Genomic DNA, 17,444 nt, shown 5'->3' with positions numbered 1-17,444 from the left:
TACATCCATCACAAATATGTTTCATTGTAAATCTAGCCCAGTACTTAGTACTCAAGGGTCATTACCGAACTGTTATCAGTCGATATAGGGTTAAGCGCTTGCCTTTTCCTTAAAACTGATATATAATGATAAAAGGGTCGATCTACTTTAATATCCAGACCATAAACAGATGCCTCTATGATAATCGACGATCAATTAAAAAACGCCGCAAAACTGATTTTCGCATTTTGTCTATTGTCTTCTAACATGACAAATCAAGTTTTATGAGTGAAGCATGAAATATTGAGCTGATTGAGAGTGGACTGAATCTAGCAGAATCTTAAGAGAAATGAAATGAGATTCTAAAAGGTTAGCGAAATTTGTGGGAAAAAGTATCTATTTTCTTAATCGGAAACCATATGTTAAACACCACCGCCTTATTAGAGAAATCTTTCAAGGGTCTGCCTGAGACTGCGATTCTTGAAGTAGAGTATAGTATTGCTATGGGTTATTATTTTCTATCGATTAGAATAGTATTGAAGAGTAGGAGCACGTGCCGCGTGCAGCACACCTCTGTTTGGGACACGCTCGTGTGCCCTTTCCCACTCCAGGAACCTTCATTTTCACTCATAAACCGAGATAAAGATTATTTTGCAAAAGCGATCTATATTATAGTTAAATCGCCCGTTTGCAATTTGATCAACTCTCTTTTGAGTTTAGAGATTTTTAAACTTAATTTACCAGTACACCTACGGAGATATCAGTAAAGCCCAAACACTTATCGGACAGATGAGGACAATTTCTCCCTACGCAAAAATCGGTAGACCATAAACTGCCATAGATTAAATATATTTATATAGGGAGTCAAAGAGACAGCCAACAAATCTAAAATTTCTTGAAAAGAAATCTGTCTTCGAAAAGTTGAAAGCTGTATTTCCCTCATTAGCTTAAGTTAAATTTGTCTTTTATAGAAGCAGGTGACGGCTATTAATGCTATATGATATGGAATTGGTTTTTTAAAAGTTACGACACCCATTGAGAAGCTTTACTGCTTCTATAGTTGCAGACTTGAAGACATTTTCCTACGAAAATGAGTAAAATGTTCCAGAAATAGTACAGGTTTCATTATCGTCATCTTCATTGTGCTCTTCCTTGGATTTATGATAGAGCTTCATTCTACATTGCACTGGAACTGGCCACAATTCTGAGAAATAAAATGCAATTGTTAGTGAATAATTCCGCATCTAAAGGAAAATACTTTTATTGTCACTTCTCCTGTACTTTAGAAGCCAGGGATTTTGTTGAATATCACTGATAAGTAAGTTTAAAACACTCTTGTCTGAATGACAAATGTGTTCTCTAGGCCTAGAATTGTGATCAGCTCTAGTACTCTTGTGACTTATATATGAATTCTGCACGGGTATAAGCTTTGAATGAACATAGATGTTCTGCAAAATTGTTCCTAAGGCTAGGCTTCTATTCAGCTCTAGTGCCTCGTTGTTTGTTTGGGAAAAACCAGACGATTTGATGTACGAAAGTCAGACTCTTTTGAACAAGCTGATTAAACTAAAGTTTGTCTAAATGCTTTTGTTAGCTTTGGGTTTCCAAGAAAGAATTAAACCGTGTGCTGGTAAAGGTCTGCAATATTTATTTTCTTACGCATGGCAAGACAAATCTCATTGACCAACTTTTCTTTTCTTTCCAATCAGACGACATATCATTTCAAGTAAGAGTTGACAGTTTACTGTCAAAGAAAATTCTTCATTAAGAGAAACTATCGTCGATAAGGAAGGCATTATGCTTTTGCTGCCATTGATAAGATGCTTTGAATTAAATGTCATCTTATATTATACGAGTTTAAGTGAATCTGTGTTTTAAAAAACTAATAAGAGGAGAATCTTTAATTTCATTGTGCGTTTCTACGAGGAACAGTTTATAAAGTTTGGAAGGTTGATTGAAATACTTTCATCCGATTTCGGTATTAAGTTAATTTCAAATGAACTTTTGTGATGGGCGAAGCTTCACGCGTGTATTACGATTCTTGGTTTGAAAAGAAACCTGAGATTGGAACCTGTTACGATCTATATGAATCGGTTAAACCTTAAGTGTGTATGTGCGTTTATGATAGCCGACTCAAAATCAGAAGCAACGCGTGTCAATATTTCTCTTCATTTGGCGCCGTTATCGTGGTATTAAGCAGACCGCTTTGAATAAATTGGCGAGAATACTTTTCTGCTTGTGCCTGCTCTTCTTACAGCGAATCATCAATCATTTTCATTACTGGTTGTTAGGCTAGTATTGCTCAACAAACCGACGGGGGTCTCTCTTCTTCTCTTTCTTCGATGATATAAGATCCAATAACATTTGTATTAATCAACTCAACAGTCAATGATTCAGATTACGTATTTTTCTCCTACAGGTGGAATGTACCTTAATTCGATCTCCGTTAATGAAACACTGCTATACATCTTCATAAATGCAGGAAATGAGATTAGTGGCTAGGCTTCCAAGCACTGCTTTTCTTTTCTTTAATTGCCTTTGTTGTCAATTCAAGTCTATTTATTTCAGGCTCCAATAAAAGTAATTCAATATCCTACTCTTGAAGTCTTCTTATCAATGAAATGAAGAATATGTCTCTCTATTAACTTAGAGGTTGCAAACGAAAGGCAATTTTAACCAGTCTTGGCTCTACGCATGCTCGCAGTTTAGAATTGTTAACGCTTCTTCACATTAAGTTCGGTGAAACCAGTGCAACATTTCGTCTAACAAATCGCAACATTGGAGCAATGTTTTATGGTCTATTTGATATTTCGGATATTTGTGAAAAAGAGAGAGAAAACACAGCTAAATGTTGTCGTCACTTTTCGCTTCTCCGCATAATTGTAGATAGCGTACCAACACATGATAGGTTCTTCCAATACGTACGTTCCTTTGAAATGGGGATCAAAGTGCACCAGTTTTCACAGTTTGACAATTCTTTCACCTTGTCCCACCATCTCCTTTTTGGTGCTTTACGATTGCGTTTTCCCTTGACCAAACCTTCGATACAGACTTTTGAGAGTTCTTTTCTTGATCTTTTTATATGACCATAGAATTTTAGCGTTTTAGACCTGATGTGAGTCTCTATGGGGGCAAGATTTGTGATGGAACACAGGTCAGTAATGCTTTTGCGGTCAGATAGTTTGTTGCCAGCTATAAAACGCATTGCATGGTTTTGAAAAGAATGCCTCTAAAAAGTTGTAAGACCAGAAAATAAATCAAGAGAAGACACGAAAGGGGTCTTTTTAGAACACGATTAAAGAACAGGGCATTCTTTCATTTTTTTTATTCGTCTGGCGGAGGCTGGCACGTTTCCTTACTGCGCTTGCGCAAATGTAATTTTGTTTGACAGGGTGGCCAAACCATCCAAACATTGAGCATCGTCCAACATTTTCTATCAAAGTCAAACATCGCCCAACACCATCCAACATCGCCCAACACCATCCAACATCGCCCAACACCATCCAACATCGCCCAACACCATCCAACATCGCCCAACACCATCCAACATCGCCCAACACCATCCAACATTGTCCAACATGGGTTGTCAAAGCAGCCTAACATTTATACCAAACATTGTTGAGATCTGTTGGACGAGACGTTTCACTTGTTTGGCCGGGGCTTTAGCACTATACTTCAGGAAATTTCCTCCGAGGCTAGGCATTCTTTGCATCTTCTGTGAAGGAAGAATTGCTCTTGCATTCAGCATTCCGTTTTCTTTTCTTCAGTCATTTCTCTTGCCTGTCTTTTCGTTCACTGCTTTGCGATTATGTTACGAAAAAGTACATGGGAATAGTTTTGGACACAAATAGCCTTTATCAAGGTAATTTCAAGATCTAAATGTTGTTGATCTCATTTTCAATCTCTTCTGTAGTAAACACCTATTCCTCGTTAATTTTACCTTGCCAATCATTAAATCCTTTTTTGATACTTCAAATTGAATAATCTAACTGACCTAGAAGTTTTTCGAAACAACTGGAAACTAAAGAGAATGACAAATCTCTCTAAAAAGAAATCTGTTTAAATTCCAAGTAAAAATATGATTGTATGAACAGCATACAAGTCGATGCAAATCGATACATTGAAGTATGCAGCTAAAGTGGGCTGTATGTTAAACAACTACTGGAAGTAGTTAAAGGAGATACACCTACGATATGCTAACAGCATAGGCTGGTTGTTTTTTATCCACTGCAAGTAGTTTAAGGAGATGCACCTTTAGGTATGCTGTCAACGTAGGCTGATATTCAAGTTCCACTGGAAATAGTTGAAGAACATACGCCACAAGTATCTTACCAGCACAAGCTGATATTCTAAATCCACTAGAGGTAGTCAAAGGAGATATACTTTTGGGTATGCTATTAACGAAGGCTGATATTCAAAATCCACTGGAAGTAGTTAAAGTAGACACACCACAAGTATCTTACCAGCACAAGCTGATATTCTGAATCCACTAGAGGTAGTCAAAGGAGATATACTTTTGGGTATGCTATTAACGAAGGCTGATATTCAAAATCCACTGAAAGAAGTTGAAGAAGATACACCACAAGTTTCTTACCAGCACAAGCTGATATTCTAAATCCACTAGAGGTAGTCAAAGGAGATATACTTTTGGGTATGATATTAACGAAGGCTGATATTCAAAATCCACTGGAAGTAGTTGAAGAAGATACACCACAAGTATCTTACCAGCACAAGCTGATATTCTAAATCCACTAGAAGTAGTTTAAGGAGATGCACCTTTAGGTATGCTATCAATGTAGGCTGATATTCAAAATCCACTAAAAGAAGTTGAAGAAGATACACTTATGCTATCAAGACAATTTGATATTCATAATTCACTAGCAATAGTTTAACATTTCAGAAATTAGTTTGACTGACAAGCATCTTTTTGTAAGAATCTCAGCTGTTTCGTTTTCATTTTCTTTGTTTGTCGATGTTAGTACTAAAAGTTTCCAAAATATTATTTATACACCAAGTGATAAAGAGCAAATTTTTCTCATTCACACAAACATGACTAAAAATATCATAAACTGAGCACCGGGCTCCTCTCGCTATTGTTTATATCAATTTTCTATTTTGCTTCTTTGATGCCTTTGCGGAAAATTATAATCTCAGCTATTTGTGTTCAACTTTTTGTGTGTTTCTTTTAATTTTTTTACTTTTATCGACTTTAATATTTAATGGCTAAATATTTTGTCATTTTGTTAACCATTGTTAGTAGTAGAGTTCCTAGTAATAAAATATATTTTTGACATTAGGAAGTAGGAACACAAATGACATCAATTTCCCTTTGTCTAGTATATCCAAAGGAAGTGTGACCGTAACTTCTTAGTTTTCTCCATCTTTTTCGCATTCAGTTTCTTAAAATAGTGTATTTTGGTATGAAGAAGGTATAAGAAGAATATGTTTAAAGTACAGTACAGCGAGGAGCTCATGTTTTTATGTCCAAGAAAATGGATTCGTATGACACGCCATACTTATCAAAACATTAGAAAATCGCATCAGTAATCTGGAATCATGAACCGTATATGAGAAATTGTCATTACATGTCATCACAGTTAAAACTACTTTGTAGATATCTGGAATTTTTTGTTGTGTTTCAGAAATTTTCTTATATATGTTTGACACGATTGGCCTTTCAGAAATCACTTCAATTAAAATATACGTTAAAACTTCCTTTAAGCTCTTAAGTATTATAAATTATTCAATTGCTAAATATTTCCTGATAACAAGCTTTTTCTTAAGAAAAGATGATTATCACCGAGACTCGATGCTCTTATTTTATAATAGCCACAAAATTTCGAGCACGTAAATAGAAAACCAATCGGAAAAGCGGAGGAGCGTCCTCCTCCACTGCTGTCTCCTGTTTCCGCTTCCGAATTTATGTGGCTCAGTTACCCAGGGTAATTATATGGTTAATTTGAAGTTCGAGTGTTTTACCATAAATACCATAAATTGCTTTTAAGGCCACTTAATAACAGTGTCAGATGACATTTTCAGTAGCTCGGTTGATCAGCTGAAGACATCTTCTTTGTTTTGTTGCCATTAAAGATTATTTCCAAAAGCATGTTGTTTTTTCTTCTTACTTCATATTTGAGGCTGGGCACATTCTTAGATTGTTTGTAATTTTCTAATCGCTACGTATTCCTGATTACCAAAAATGTTAAAATTTGCTTAGAATTGTCTGTTTATGAAATATTATCTGACCGCTAGTAATTTCCTGACTACCGATAATTTCTGGTTGCTTTTGCTTTGTTGATATTCTAGTTTTTCTAAATTGTGTGTGCGTACTCCAAACGAGACTAAACCTCGTTCCATATATCTTTTAATCTTTAAAATTGGACGGGATTTTTTAAAAAAACTGTTCAATTCAATGTCAACCAAATCTGTTACAAATCGGCACAGGCAAAAAGGACTGAAGTGAGGCAAATACAAGCCTTGATAACGGATTAGGGAAATTTCATGTTAACAGAATGCTGTGCTAAGCTCATTTCAAATCCTGTCAGTCAGCCCCCCCCTCTCCCCCTCCTTCAAACACTGTGGCGTGCACAGTGTGAAGTCATGTGACCATAGTCCAGTTGCTTCAACTAATAAAAACCAAAAGCGTCTTTTGCCATTGCTATGTTATCATTTTAGGATCTGACCAAACGAGGCTATAATACTCATGCTTCCGAAAGAGAATAATGATTACATTACATCGCATAACCAACTTGGAGATGTATTGTTTCTAAATTTAGCTTGTCATTGTGTGGTGGCCGGTAGCCTTATCAACTGCGCATGTTCTCTTCATATCAACTTTTACTTTTGTAACAGAAAGGAGTGAAGTGAACGGCCTGTTTCTTTGATCTCAATTCCCAGACATCACCATTACGTCGGGTGAAGTAGGCTTTTCTCTCTTAATGAATATGAGCCACCTAGGCTTAAAAACCAGTGGCGGAAATAGGAAGCTGGTGCGCCAGTCTCAAACGACTGCGATTTCTCGACAAACTTCTCATTTGAAAAGCACTTTTCGGCTTACTTTTGTGCAAAGTTGCAGATGTGAAATGTTTATCGTTGCATTTAAAAAAAGCAAATCAAAGCAATTTGCGGTATTTTGGATAAGAGCCTGTATTTTCAACTTTATCGATAAATTTCGCAGCTCTCCGGGTCTTTTCCGCCTGCCCAATCCGTCGAGCAAAACTCCTAATCCCTTTTTTATATGAAATTGCACTTTGTTAGAACACCTAAGCTTGATTTGACAAAAAAGATCAGAGCATTCCTAGTCCCGGATAAAACTTAAAAGAAAGAACAATGATTTTTTTTCAAAATTTACTTTTCGTGTAACGAAGCACAGTAGATTTTACACGTGCCAAATAAACGCCGTGCAAAACAGTTTTTTAGTTGTCTCAAAAGCTAAAAGGCAGTTGTAGAAAAATCAATGTCCAAATGATAACAACATAATGAACACTTTGTCACTGCAAATATCATTTGGTTTGTATATAAAAGAGTAAATGGTTTTGAAATAAGCAAACAGAGTATAAACCATACTGTTCGAAAACTCTACGCTAGAAAATTCAATTCAATCACCCTTAATCGTCGTGTGTCAACGTTGCCTCGCCTTACTCAAAACAGAACCCAACCCTACCAATTCTCTAGTATGTATGTATTAATCAGTTAATTCCTTCAGATTATACTTTGAGACAATAAACTTCCACTAATGCTCTAAGAGTGCTGCTTGAGACTCTGGAACCTTTACACAACGAAAAGTTTGAACAGCTTCGAGGGGTGTATCAATCTTTCCAAACAGCGTGGGAGATATTTTAGAATAATGGAACTTTTGAAGATTTTAAGGGGATCCTTCTCGAAAACAAGGGGTTTTTGCTAAAGGCGTACAAAATTGTCGTGGAGTGACATGCCCCTCAAACAGCTTCATATCTATTCCAGTTTTATGTACACCAGCCCCTCCCCTTAAAAGCTCAGCAAATAGTGTAAAAGTCGTAGAAAAATGTTTTAGGTCCCCCCAGCGTGTTAGATCGTAGAACGCCAATATTCCTGACCTTGATTTTACCTTGATTCTATGGTCGGCCTGCCATGTTCAATACTTAAGTGAGAGTAATTTGCTGCGCGCTGTTTTCTTGCTTTACATTAAATGTCTTTTCATCACACCGTCCTTTACATCACAGTGTCCGCATGTCTTCGCGGACTTGTAAGCGAGCAGATGTTTCCGCTAGGATTTCGCTTAAATATGTCTTAAGAACAATCGCGAATTATCGGACGGCGATTGTCGGCTGCGTATAGCATGCTAACGACGGTTTGAAGGTGCTGGCAAAGAGATCAGAACTTGATTGTAATTGAATTTATGCTCTAGTTAAGATTTTGTTTTGATTCTAGGTATCTTTGAAGATAAGGAAATCATAATACATCAGGTTGTTATTTCTTAGACAGCATAGGCGAATTTTGAAGATCTTACCCATGTGATAATTGGATGCGGCTTTTCAGTGAGCATTACTTCTGCCTAGCTTGCCGTTATTTAGCCTAGTCCTGTGCTAATGCCAATTTAACGCTCTCAGACTCCGTCATGCATAGTTAGATATTGATGGTCATTACATGAAATCAATAGAAAACATGCGACGCTACTCGTGCAGAATAAACATAGGTTCTCATTAACATATCTCGGTCGTATTAAAGTAAACTTCGTTTTTACTCTTTTCCTTTAATAAGATAACAAACTGTTGCTAAGATCATTAAAAAATGAACCAATATCGGCTTTGAGATTTTATTGCCATCATTTGAAAGATGAAATGATCCCAGCAGCAAATTACTTATAAAATTTTTATAATGCATTCAGACCTCGAGAGCATAACTTGAAGTAAATATGAGTTTTTGAAGCATTTGTGGTATATGAAACCCTTGTTCTTACGGACTAAAAGAGTGATATACGTTGTGCTAACCGAGGTTGATTGAATTCGTTTCTTTAGTGGCATTTCCTTAGGATCTGTCTATTTTGTTTGTACCAGCTCAGTCATTGCCCAACTTTCTTATCTGTCGGGTTGCAAGGGCTGTTCTACGAAGGTGCCACACTTGATTTTTATACCGTCAATTCCGCTTGTAGTCACTCCACTTATTGCCACTCCACTTGTAGTCACACTACCGGTTACAGGTACATAAAATTTCGACCCGAATTCGCAAAACTCTGCAATATTACTCCATTTACAGTCACACTCCGCTTACTGTCACAAATTTTCGAGCAACTAACTTTTGTAGTGACTTTTACCGGAGTCTTCTTTAATGGGTACAAGTTCACAAAATACATCATAGTTCAAGATACGGAGGATTGGGAATGGGGCTTTACAAAACAAACGTGAATCCGAAAACAGTAAACGCTTAAGCATGAAGCTGAAAGCAATTGGAATTTGAAGTTAGCAAGTAGCAACTGTAAAATATCTACTGCCTGAAAGTTATTTCCGTTGCACATGCAATTTCCTTTTTTCCTGTCATTTACTTAGTGATGTAAGGGCTTGGTTACTAGCCAAAAATCAAGTTTATTTTTCTAATTCTTCTACGTTAGCTAATTTTTTTTTCGCTTTAAGTCCCAATTTTTGCGATTACATTTTCAACACAATTCCTGAAAAAATTTCATTTACCTTCGGTATTAGATGGTTGTTATTAAAAGATATAATTTTTTTTAAAATTCGTCCATTGTCTACAATTTTTCGGCATCGTTTGTCCAACACTGTAGACAAATCAATAATTACAAAGGTTGCATTTTCCCCTTAAAAAGCTTTCTTAAAAAAACCCGCCAAGTAACTATTTTTGTTCTATGCGGTTCATCTATCAATGATCTCACTGTCAAGCTCTCACGTGAATTTCATTTTTAGCCTGTGTTTGGGCTGCTGCAATCAAATATATTAACACATCCTCCAATATTTTGTAAACTTTGCCATCTTGATTGCTGTGCTAATCATTAAATTACCGATGGTATTGGTTTGCCTAATTTCATTAACATTTATCGTATTGATTAATGTTTTAAGATTCCTAAATGAATACGCCCGGAGAAAGCTCGTCATATATAAATTAGAGTCAGCGGTCCCTTTGAACACGCTTTTTCGTATTAGTTTCATATCTTTAATAAATTAGTTTTGGTTATAGTGCGTTAAATTTTGTCCGCTACCACAATAACGGGCAAAGTGTGAAATTTTTCTTCCTTATTTGAACGGTAATTTTTAGGAAAACAATTTATTTAGCTTCAAGTTTTTAAGACTTTTTAATACATGCATGAAAAAGTATTAAATTTCCATTTGCACCTGGTATGCTGCTGCACTAAATATAGCGCCAAATTTTGCTTTTGTTCTAGTGTTTTTTTCCTTCGGTGTTTCCATTCCCTCAGTTTTCTTCAAATTTCTTTCTTTAGACTGCTATCTTCTTAGCAAATTTAGCCCTTTTCATAAATTGAAAACGCAAAAAAAAATTTCTTTGCGAAAATTTTTTATATGAATGTGAGTAACCAATCTTTACACAATCATCGAATTTGAAAAATAAAATAATTATGAAATTGTCGTGGACGATAGTCTACTTTCTAAATTACTACCTGCTTGCTTACTAATCTACTTACTTGCTGGTCATCAATGGCATACTGTTTGGAAATTGTGATTCTTGGCAGAAGGAATTTTATTTTACACTATTTTACACTGAAGTTTGTAAAACTTCTTTCTAAATTGAATTCATAATCTAGAAAAACCATCTAACTCCAATTTCGTTATCTATCTATTACTATTTTCAGAATTGTCACTCTCAGAAACTTCTTCAAAAGATCACAGAAACAATTCTTCAAAAGATCAATATTTGATTTCAATACTCCTGATTTCAGTACTCCTATAGATAAGCCAAAAAGGTTATCACACTTTTCTCCTTGCTCTATATACAGCCACTTTTTCCATAATCAGACTGTATATTCACATTGAGTGCTATGCCTACCAAGTCCGATGTATTCATACTGTTATACTAAATATTCAGAAACGTTAATTGCTGTTGATCATCATAGTTGTGGATAATTGCAGTTATTAAAGAGGAATTTTGAATTCCTGACGCCATTACTATTTCCTTTCCATAGATCGAAGAGATTATCAACGAAAGACTTCATAGTGTTGATTTTTACGATATCAACAAGGTAAACGTCTTTGTCATTATGAAATCAATTAATTAATTGTTGTCATTTCTCTATTTCTGGCTATAACACTTTGTGTTGGTCATTAACAAAATATGTTATGGTTTTGTTGTTTTTTATGGTCGGGCACAATAATTGTAGTCTGTTTATTGAATTGTTCCTTAACGTATTACATACTTAATTTTCTTCATTTAATAAAACTAAAGAGAAACACCAACGAAGTGTTCTACCAGTAATCCACCCTTCCAGTTTTCGAGATAATCTATTCATATTACTAGAAAAGACACCAAAATATACAGCCTAAATGTTGAAGTAGCCTAAACGGTTTTTTAGATCCACATCTAGCAGAAGTATTTACTAGATACAACAGGAAATTAAAATCAAAAGAAGACGTTGCTTGTTTTCTTAGGTAATGAAATGCCTAATATATTTGAGCAGAAGCATTGTAATAGACAGCTGTAATGGCAAGATGGTTTATGAATTGTAGTTTTTAGAAGATGACTTCCTCTAAAACCGCTCGTCACAATCACAATCCATAGATTTTTTTCCTCTGACTTTTAATGTACTTATCATTGTTCATACATTTGTTGGTTTTCTTTGGAGATCTTTTCTTCATCAATATTTAAAGAGAGAATTTTTCTAAACATGCACTTACCAGAAAATTCATTATTTTTTTTCTAATGCATCGCTACTTGTGCTCTATCTATCTTACACTAAATTTATTTTCTTCAACCTATCAAAAGTATTTTTTAGTAGAAATTTATTTGCTGGTTTTCCAATTGGGTTTCTGTTAACTTCGTCGTCAATGCTTCCACTATCAAGCAGCTTTGTAGTCTTTTACGTCATGTTTCAAAATGTTTTATTCCAGCAGTTCAGTCAACTCTATCTGAACGTCCGGTTTTTTCTTTTTTTCTTTAGAATGAAATCTAAAGAGTTATTTGTTAGAGCTGCATATAATTTTTCTTATGTTTTCATACCTTTTATTTTCTTATAATAATTTTCATGATCTTTTTCTAAACCATGTCATTTATTTTTTCTGACGGGCATTATTAAATAACTGGAAGAAATAAATTTTAGTATAATTTTCAGGCTTCTCGGACATCATATGATTTCGGACTTTTTATTTCTACAGCATTATCAATATTTACTGAAGTATTTATTGAATAACTTAAATCGTTGCTAGACAGTCTTGATGTTCAAGAGACATAATTGATTTCTTTTTCACTGGTCACAGCCTAACCATTCATTAAGCTTTTAAAAGTTTTATGGAATCTCCATCCTTCCATGTACATTCAGGCATCTATCTCCACAAAAATATTGTTGAAATAAAGGTTTACCTCATGCAAATGATTAACGTCTATTGCAGAATTTAGTCCTTACACACTTGCACACCAACTGCAGTCACACTTCAATTCATTACTGCAGTTGCACTTCAATTCATCTATCACCCTCATAGGGATGTGTAGGAACTTATAAGAAGCCTCTTTCCTGCAGGTATCTTAAGGGTAAAACATTGGTTTATTCTTCAGTGGATTGTTTATGGATTCTTGACCCCTTTACCCGCCCCAGAGCCCCAAAGTTCTTCAGTTAAGTGAAAAAAAAATCGGTATAGGAAAAATCGTTAAAAATTCACGATGAAAATTCTCAAATGCCTTGAAATTTTGTAGCATACTCTTTCCTAGCAATGCCTCTTTGGGAGTGGGTGTAATATTTCAGTGATTTATCCGAAGTAAACCTGAATAAACATTGAAATATCGTGTTATTGCTGATCTATTTTTCACCTTTTGTAGTTTCTTCAATCTACGACTAGACGAAAAACAAATAGAATGTCTGTTGTGATCTTCTGTTGTGCAATGATCGGTGGCTGCATTTACGAGGTAACGCGACAGTTCTTGCAGGAGAACAGTATTTAACAAACACTCCATATTGCCTTGATTGACGAGAATAAGCAAACGACGCGCTGTTTGTGCAAAGCGAATGTGTTTATCAACCTGGTCACATCTTAGTGGAAGTAAGCGCCAAATAAAAGTTGTTTGCTAGCAATATGATGGCTTATTTATGAACCGCTTCATTACTTAAGACATTTATAGGGATTATTCTAAGTAATTGGTCAGAGTTTTAATTAGAATATTATTTATGGACTGTATAGTTGTTAAGAGTCATTTTCTATTTTTGTAAAAGTTTCTATTTCTTGAATGTCACAGAACAACAGAAAAACAGGAAAACGAAACATTTTTTTAAGATATTGTAATTCTTTCCATTTAAACTGTGTTTTCAGTTTTAATTTATCTTTGTGATTTAACAACTAAAACAATTTAGCGTTTACAATTTGATATATTTTCCTTTGATATCTTAGCCTGTGCTTCTGCTTCACGCTCTTTTTATATTCTACAATCTTTTACAAAAACTAGATTATTTTGCCGATTTTCCTATTTCTGGTAGAATTTCCGGCTCAGATGTTTTTTCAACACGGATTCTTTTACTGTAGTTTACCCTGGTTACCAGAGACAAAAAAATCGAGCGCAAAAATTGATAGATGAATGTTTTCTTTAAATGTTTTAGTTCAAGGTTAAAAAGCTGAAAAGGTATTTTCTGTTTTGTTAACGTTGTTGTAAATTTTAAAAGAAACGTATTTTTCATTTAATTTTCCATCTAAGGAATGACATGTTCTTACGTTGTTCTTAATTTTTTTCGCAAAACGCTCATCGGTGCCCTTATGAGAAGTGTTCTTGTAAAGAAGGCGGAATTTTTCCTTTTTCTATTTCGTTTTTCTGAAGCAGCTTTGTCATTGGTGGTATGGTATAGGATTTGATAGGGGCACAACCCCACGAGCTTTAGGCAAACAAAATAGTCAGGTTAGTAATACTTCATCCATGATTGTTTGATAAAACCTATTTGGTTAGTTTTGCCAACATGTCTTATATTGTAAGATGGTTTCCGTTTGCATTCTTTGGCAAACAATGTTGCATTTGTTTTGCCCCTTCATCAAGCAATATTTTGCTTTGCAGTTAAGTTAATGTTAGATGAATGAATTATCACTGTTTGCCTCGAGGGGCAAATCACTCCAAGAAAATCTCGTACACCTTTTGTGAAAATCCTGTTGTTTTATCCAGAAAATCCCGGAAATCCTTTTGTTTTAAGGAAAATCTCGTACACTATTTGCAATAGTGAAATGCCCCTCGGTTTTCCTTGCGTTCTGTGTCGGTGTCGACTGCTTGAATTGAAGAGAACCTGGAAAAACCATATAAAGAAAAACGGAGGAGTGACAGTTGGCTAACCAAGAAAGACCAGAAGTTGCCAGCGATATATTATAAACTACGCTCAAATTTGCTAGCTCAAGTTTGCTTTTAGGGTATTTCAAGCAAAAGCTTCCCATATCGGACTTGCAATTACACTGAGGTTGGATTTGGATTCAATGTGTTAATTCTTCTTCCTTTCCCTGCTGTTTCCGAGACTTCTTTTCTGGAGTTTTTTTTGCTAACACTGTTAGTAGAGTCTCCACAGTGAATTCCCTCGGATTTTATTCGTTTTTATGGTAATCTACCAATCTGCAATGCATGAGAGAATCCTTTAAACTAATGAGCTTGCAGGAAAACAACTCGTGTAAACATCTTAGATGACGCTTAGGTTGCGCTTGGTGCGTAGAACTGTACGGTTCTAAGTTACAACTGAAAGTTTCATGCTTAATTTTATTACCAGGCATATTGTGTTCAGGTTATAAGAGAAATGGTAGTTGTATATGCAGCTAAATGTAATGCTTAACTCATCTTCAGCAAAGATTGCAAGCTGTATTTTAACAATTGTGGATAGCTTTTGGTTGGTTTTGCTTTAATACTGTTAACCAGAGTTTATTTTAAGGAATTTTTATCACGGCACATATTCAAAATTTTTTAAAATTTGGGTGTCACCTTTTGAAAATTTTCATGATCACACCCATCAAACTAACTGGATTATGAAAAATCTCGATAGGTTTTAGATACTGAACAAATTTCAAAGGGATTTCATAGATTATGATCACTGCTACTGTTATTTTAATATTGTAATGCTCTTTTATAAGCTATATTTTGCTTTTTCAATGCAAAAATCTCTTTATTTTCGATTTATCACTGGACAATAACGATTTATCACTGCACAAGTTGGGTATCACTGCACGTTAAAATAAACTCTGCCTTTAACAATATTAAATTATCGCAAAAACAATTACAAAATAGAGTATTTACATGATTTATTAATTTGTAAGAATTTCAGTAAGAATTTGCACTAATAGAACTCCTTTTATTTGATACCATGATTGGGTTGCTGATCAAGAGAAATGCCTTTATTTGACTTTATAAATAACTGCTAAAAACCCTTCACTTGATAAGGATGGCCTTTTTCTTTTCCCAATCTTTATTCCTTTAAGAATTTATCTCCTTGCACAACTCCATGTTGCTAATTTGCTTTCACTTTTCTCCACTGTTGCCTCAGCCCTTGTTTTACATAGATGACTCTGTCAAAGTGACTGAGTCAGACCAGTGATTTGGATTTCCTGCTTAGCACTCGCCTAAGAATAAATTTTAATGCTGTGATATCCTTATTTTCTTTACTATGCTAGTATGATCTCTAAATCTCAATTCTTCTCTCGAGTATCTTTTTTATAGATCTGATTCAAAATCACCATTTCGATGTAATAGCTGGCGAGTTTCCTTAAACTGTCAAATTGAGTTTTTCATCCGTGTAATTTGGGTTGAAAATTCGAAGTTTTAAAACTGTTATGTGTATTAGTACCAGGTGTAGATTATTTTGCATTCGGAGAGGTGCTAGCAAGAGAAAGTAACATAGCGGTAGACCCGCAGCTTTTTCTTCGTTAATTTGAGAATCTGAGATTAAAAGTTTGTTTCTATTTGTTCTCAAAATAATGTATTTTTAAAAATAGATGATAACCTGATTCAGTTTGAATCTTATAGGCCGCAGTTTTTCGCAAAGTATTTGCATTTTGTTCATGTTGCTTTATCAAGCAATCTAAGGGCAGATTTGGTAAATAAGAATCTCCCTCAACTTCAGAATTTTGTTGCTTTTTATACAATCTTTGAACGTATCAGCAAACATTAACAAGATTCAGAATATCCAATGATCGCAAGTGGTTATGCGTTCATTTGAATACAGATTTCTATAAAATACGAAGGTTGATAACCTTGATAGCAGCATTTCAATTGAGCGAACATTATTTCTATGTAAATGTGCTTCTTAACAACGTGTTCTTTTCAAAACAACGTCTTTGATCATCTTACCGACCCTGGTTTTATTCTCATTGGCTAATGTATTCGTTTTTGTGCTAAGAACCGACCATTGTCAAGACATATTCAAGATATATCAATAAAAGTCGCCTTGATTTCGAGCATTCTGCTGTCAAGTGGCTGCATTCTTGGTAGTTGTTTTGTTAACTTTCACATAATATCCCTTCCCGTAGCTTTCTCAACACACGTTATAGGGTACCTCCAGGAAGCAGAAGGATTGTCATTCTATTTTTGTTAGCGTGAAACCGTTTGCCAATTTTACCTCTGCCGAATATCTCTCTACTCAAAAGCAAAGACCCTAATGCTTTTTTGTAATCAAATGCTTAAAGTGAAGATCGTCAGCTTCTAAATTAGAATCTTCCTTTATTAATACAGGGATGTTCCCTCTTAGCTGATTCATCCCTGATATTTCTTGCAAGTTGGACAGAGGGGCTGAGTGTGGATTCCCCTATCTCCAAAGCTATTTACAATGACCCGGTGTTTCTTCTTAGGCAGCGGTTACATTGTAGAAACTTTAAGATAAGTCCACTTTGTTTATTCTTTCCTTGCTTATCTTGTTCACGTTGATATTAACAGTACTCTGATGTTTGCCTTAAAATTAATTCATGAGGAATGTGGAAAACTGGTCTTCTGTCCTTATGACATGTAAGATCTAACATTTTTTGCAAATCCACCGTTTGCATTCAGAATTACTAGTTGCTGCTTAACTACTTGCGTTGATAGCTTGAATGGACACATTAAAGTGTCTGTTAATATTTCAAAATCGGAGTTCTTGCCAAGCTAAAGTATTGCTTGCGAAGAAGTTATGTTGGTTTGTGGAAAACTTTGCGTTTTGCCTTTAAAAACGCCTTCAATTTGCTCTCACTTCACCAATAAAGGATATTTTTTAGTTGGGTTGGATTTAGTAGTCAAATTTCTTGTTTTCGTATCAAATTTATTTTTGTAGACTTCGACATTAAGCCATCTTTTTGTCAGTAGACGTACAATAATATCACGCGCTCTTCAAT

At 35.0% G+C, this 17,444-nt stretch overlaps 1 protein-coding gene across 8 annotated transcripts in view; it reads left to right on the top strand.

Annotated features, from left to right (window-relative positions):
* Positions 1 to 13,530, top strand: part of LOC135691224 (uncharacterized) — a 41,864-nt gene extending 28,334 nt beyond the window's left edge. For all 8 annotated transcript variants that reach the window (XM_089116077.1, XM_065209028.2, XM_065209030.2 and 5 more), the window contains exons 10-11: positions 11,108 to 11,164; positions 12,952 to 13,530. In XM_089116077.1, coding sequence (XP_088972203.1) covers positions 11,108 to 11,164; positions 12,952 to 13,074 — 180 coding nt within the window. In that variant the 3' untranslated portion in view covers positions 13,075 to 13,530. The remainder of the gene's footprint in view (positions 1 to 11,107; positions 11,165 to 12,951) is intronic.
* The last annotated feature ends 3,914 nt before the right edge of the window (positions 13,531 to 17,444 follow it).

The sequence above is a fragment of the Rhopilema esculentum genome, chromosome 4, assembly GCF_057945365.1.
Source record: "Rhopilema esculentum isolate cy_ngs chromosome 4, ASM5794536v1, whole genome shotgun sequence".
Classification (NCBI taxonomy): domain Eukaryota; kingdom Metazoa; phylum Cnidaria; class Scyphozoa; order Rhizostomeae; family Rhizostomatidae; genus Rhopilema; species Rhopilema esculentum.
The sequence above is the reverse complement of the archived record's forward strand: the minus strand, read 5'-3'. Positions and strand labels throughout refer to the sequence as shown.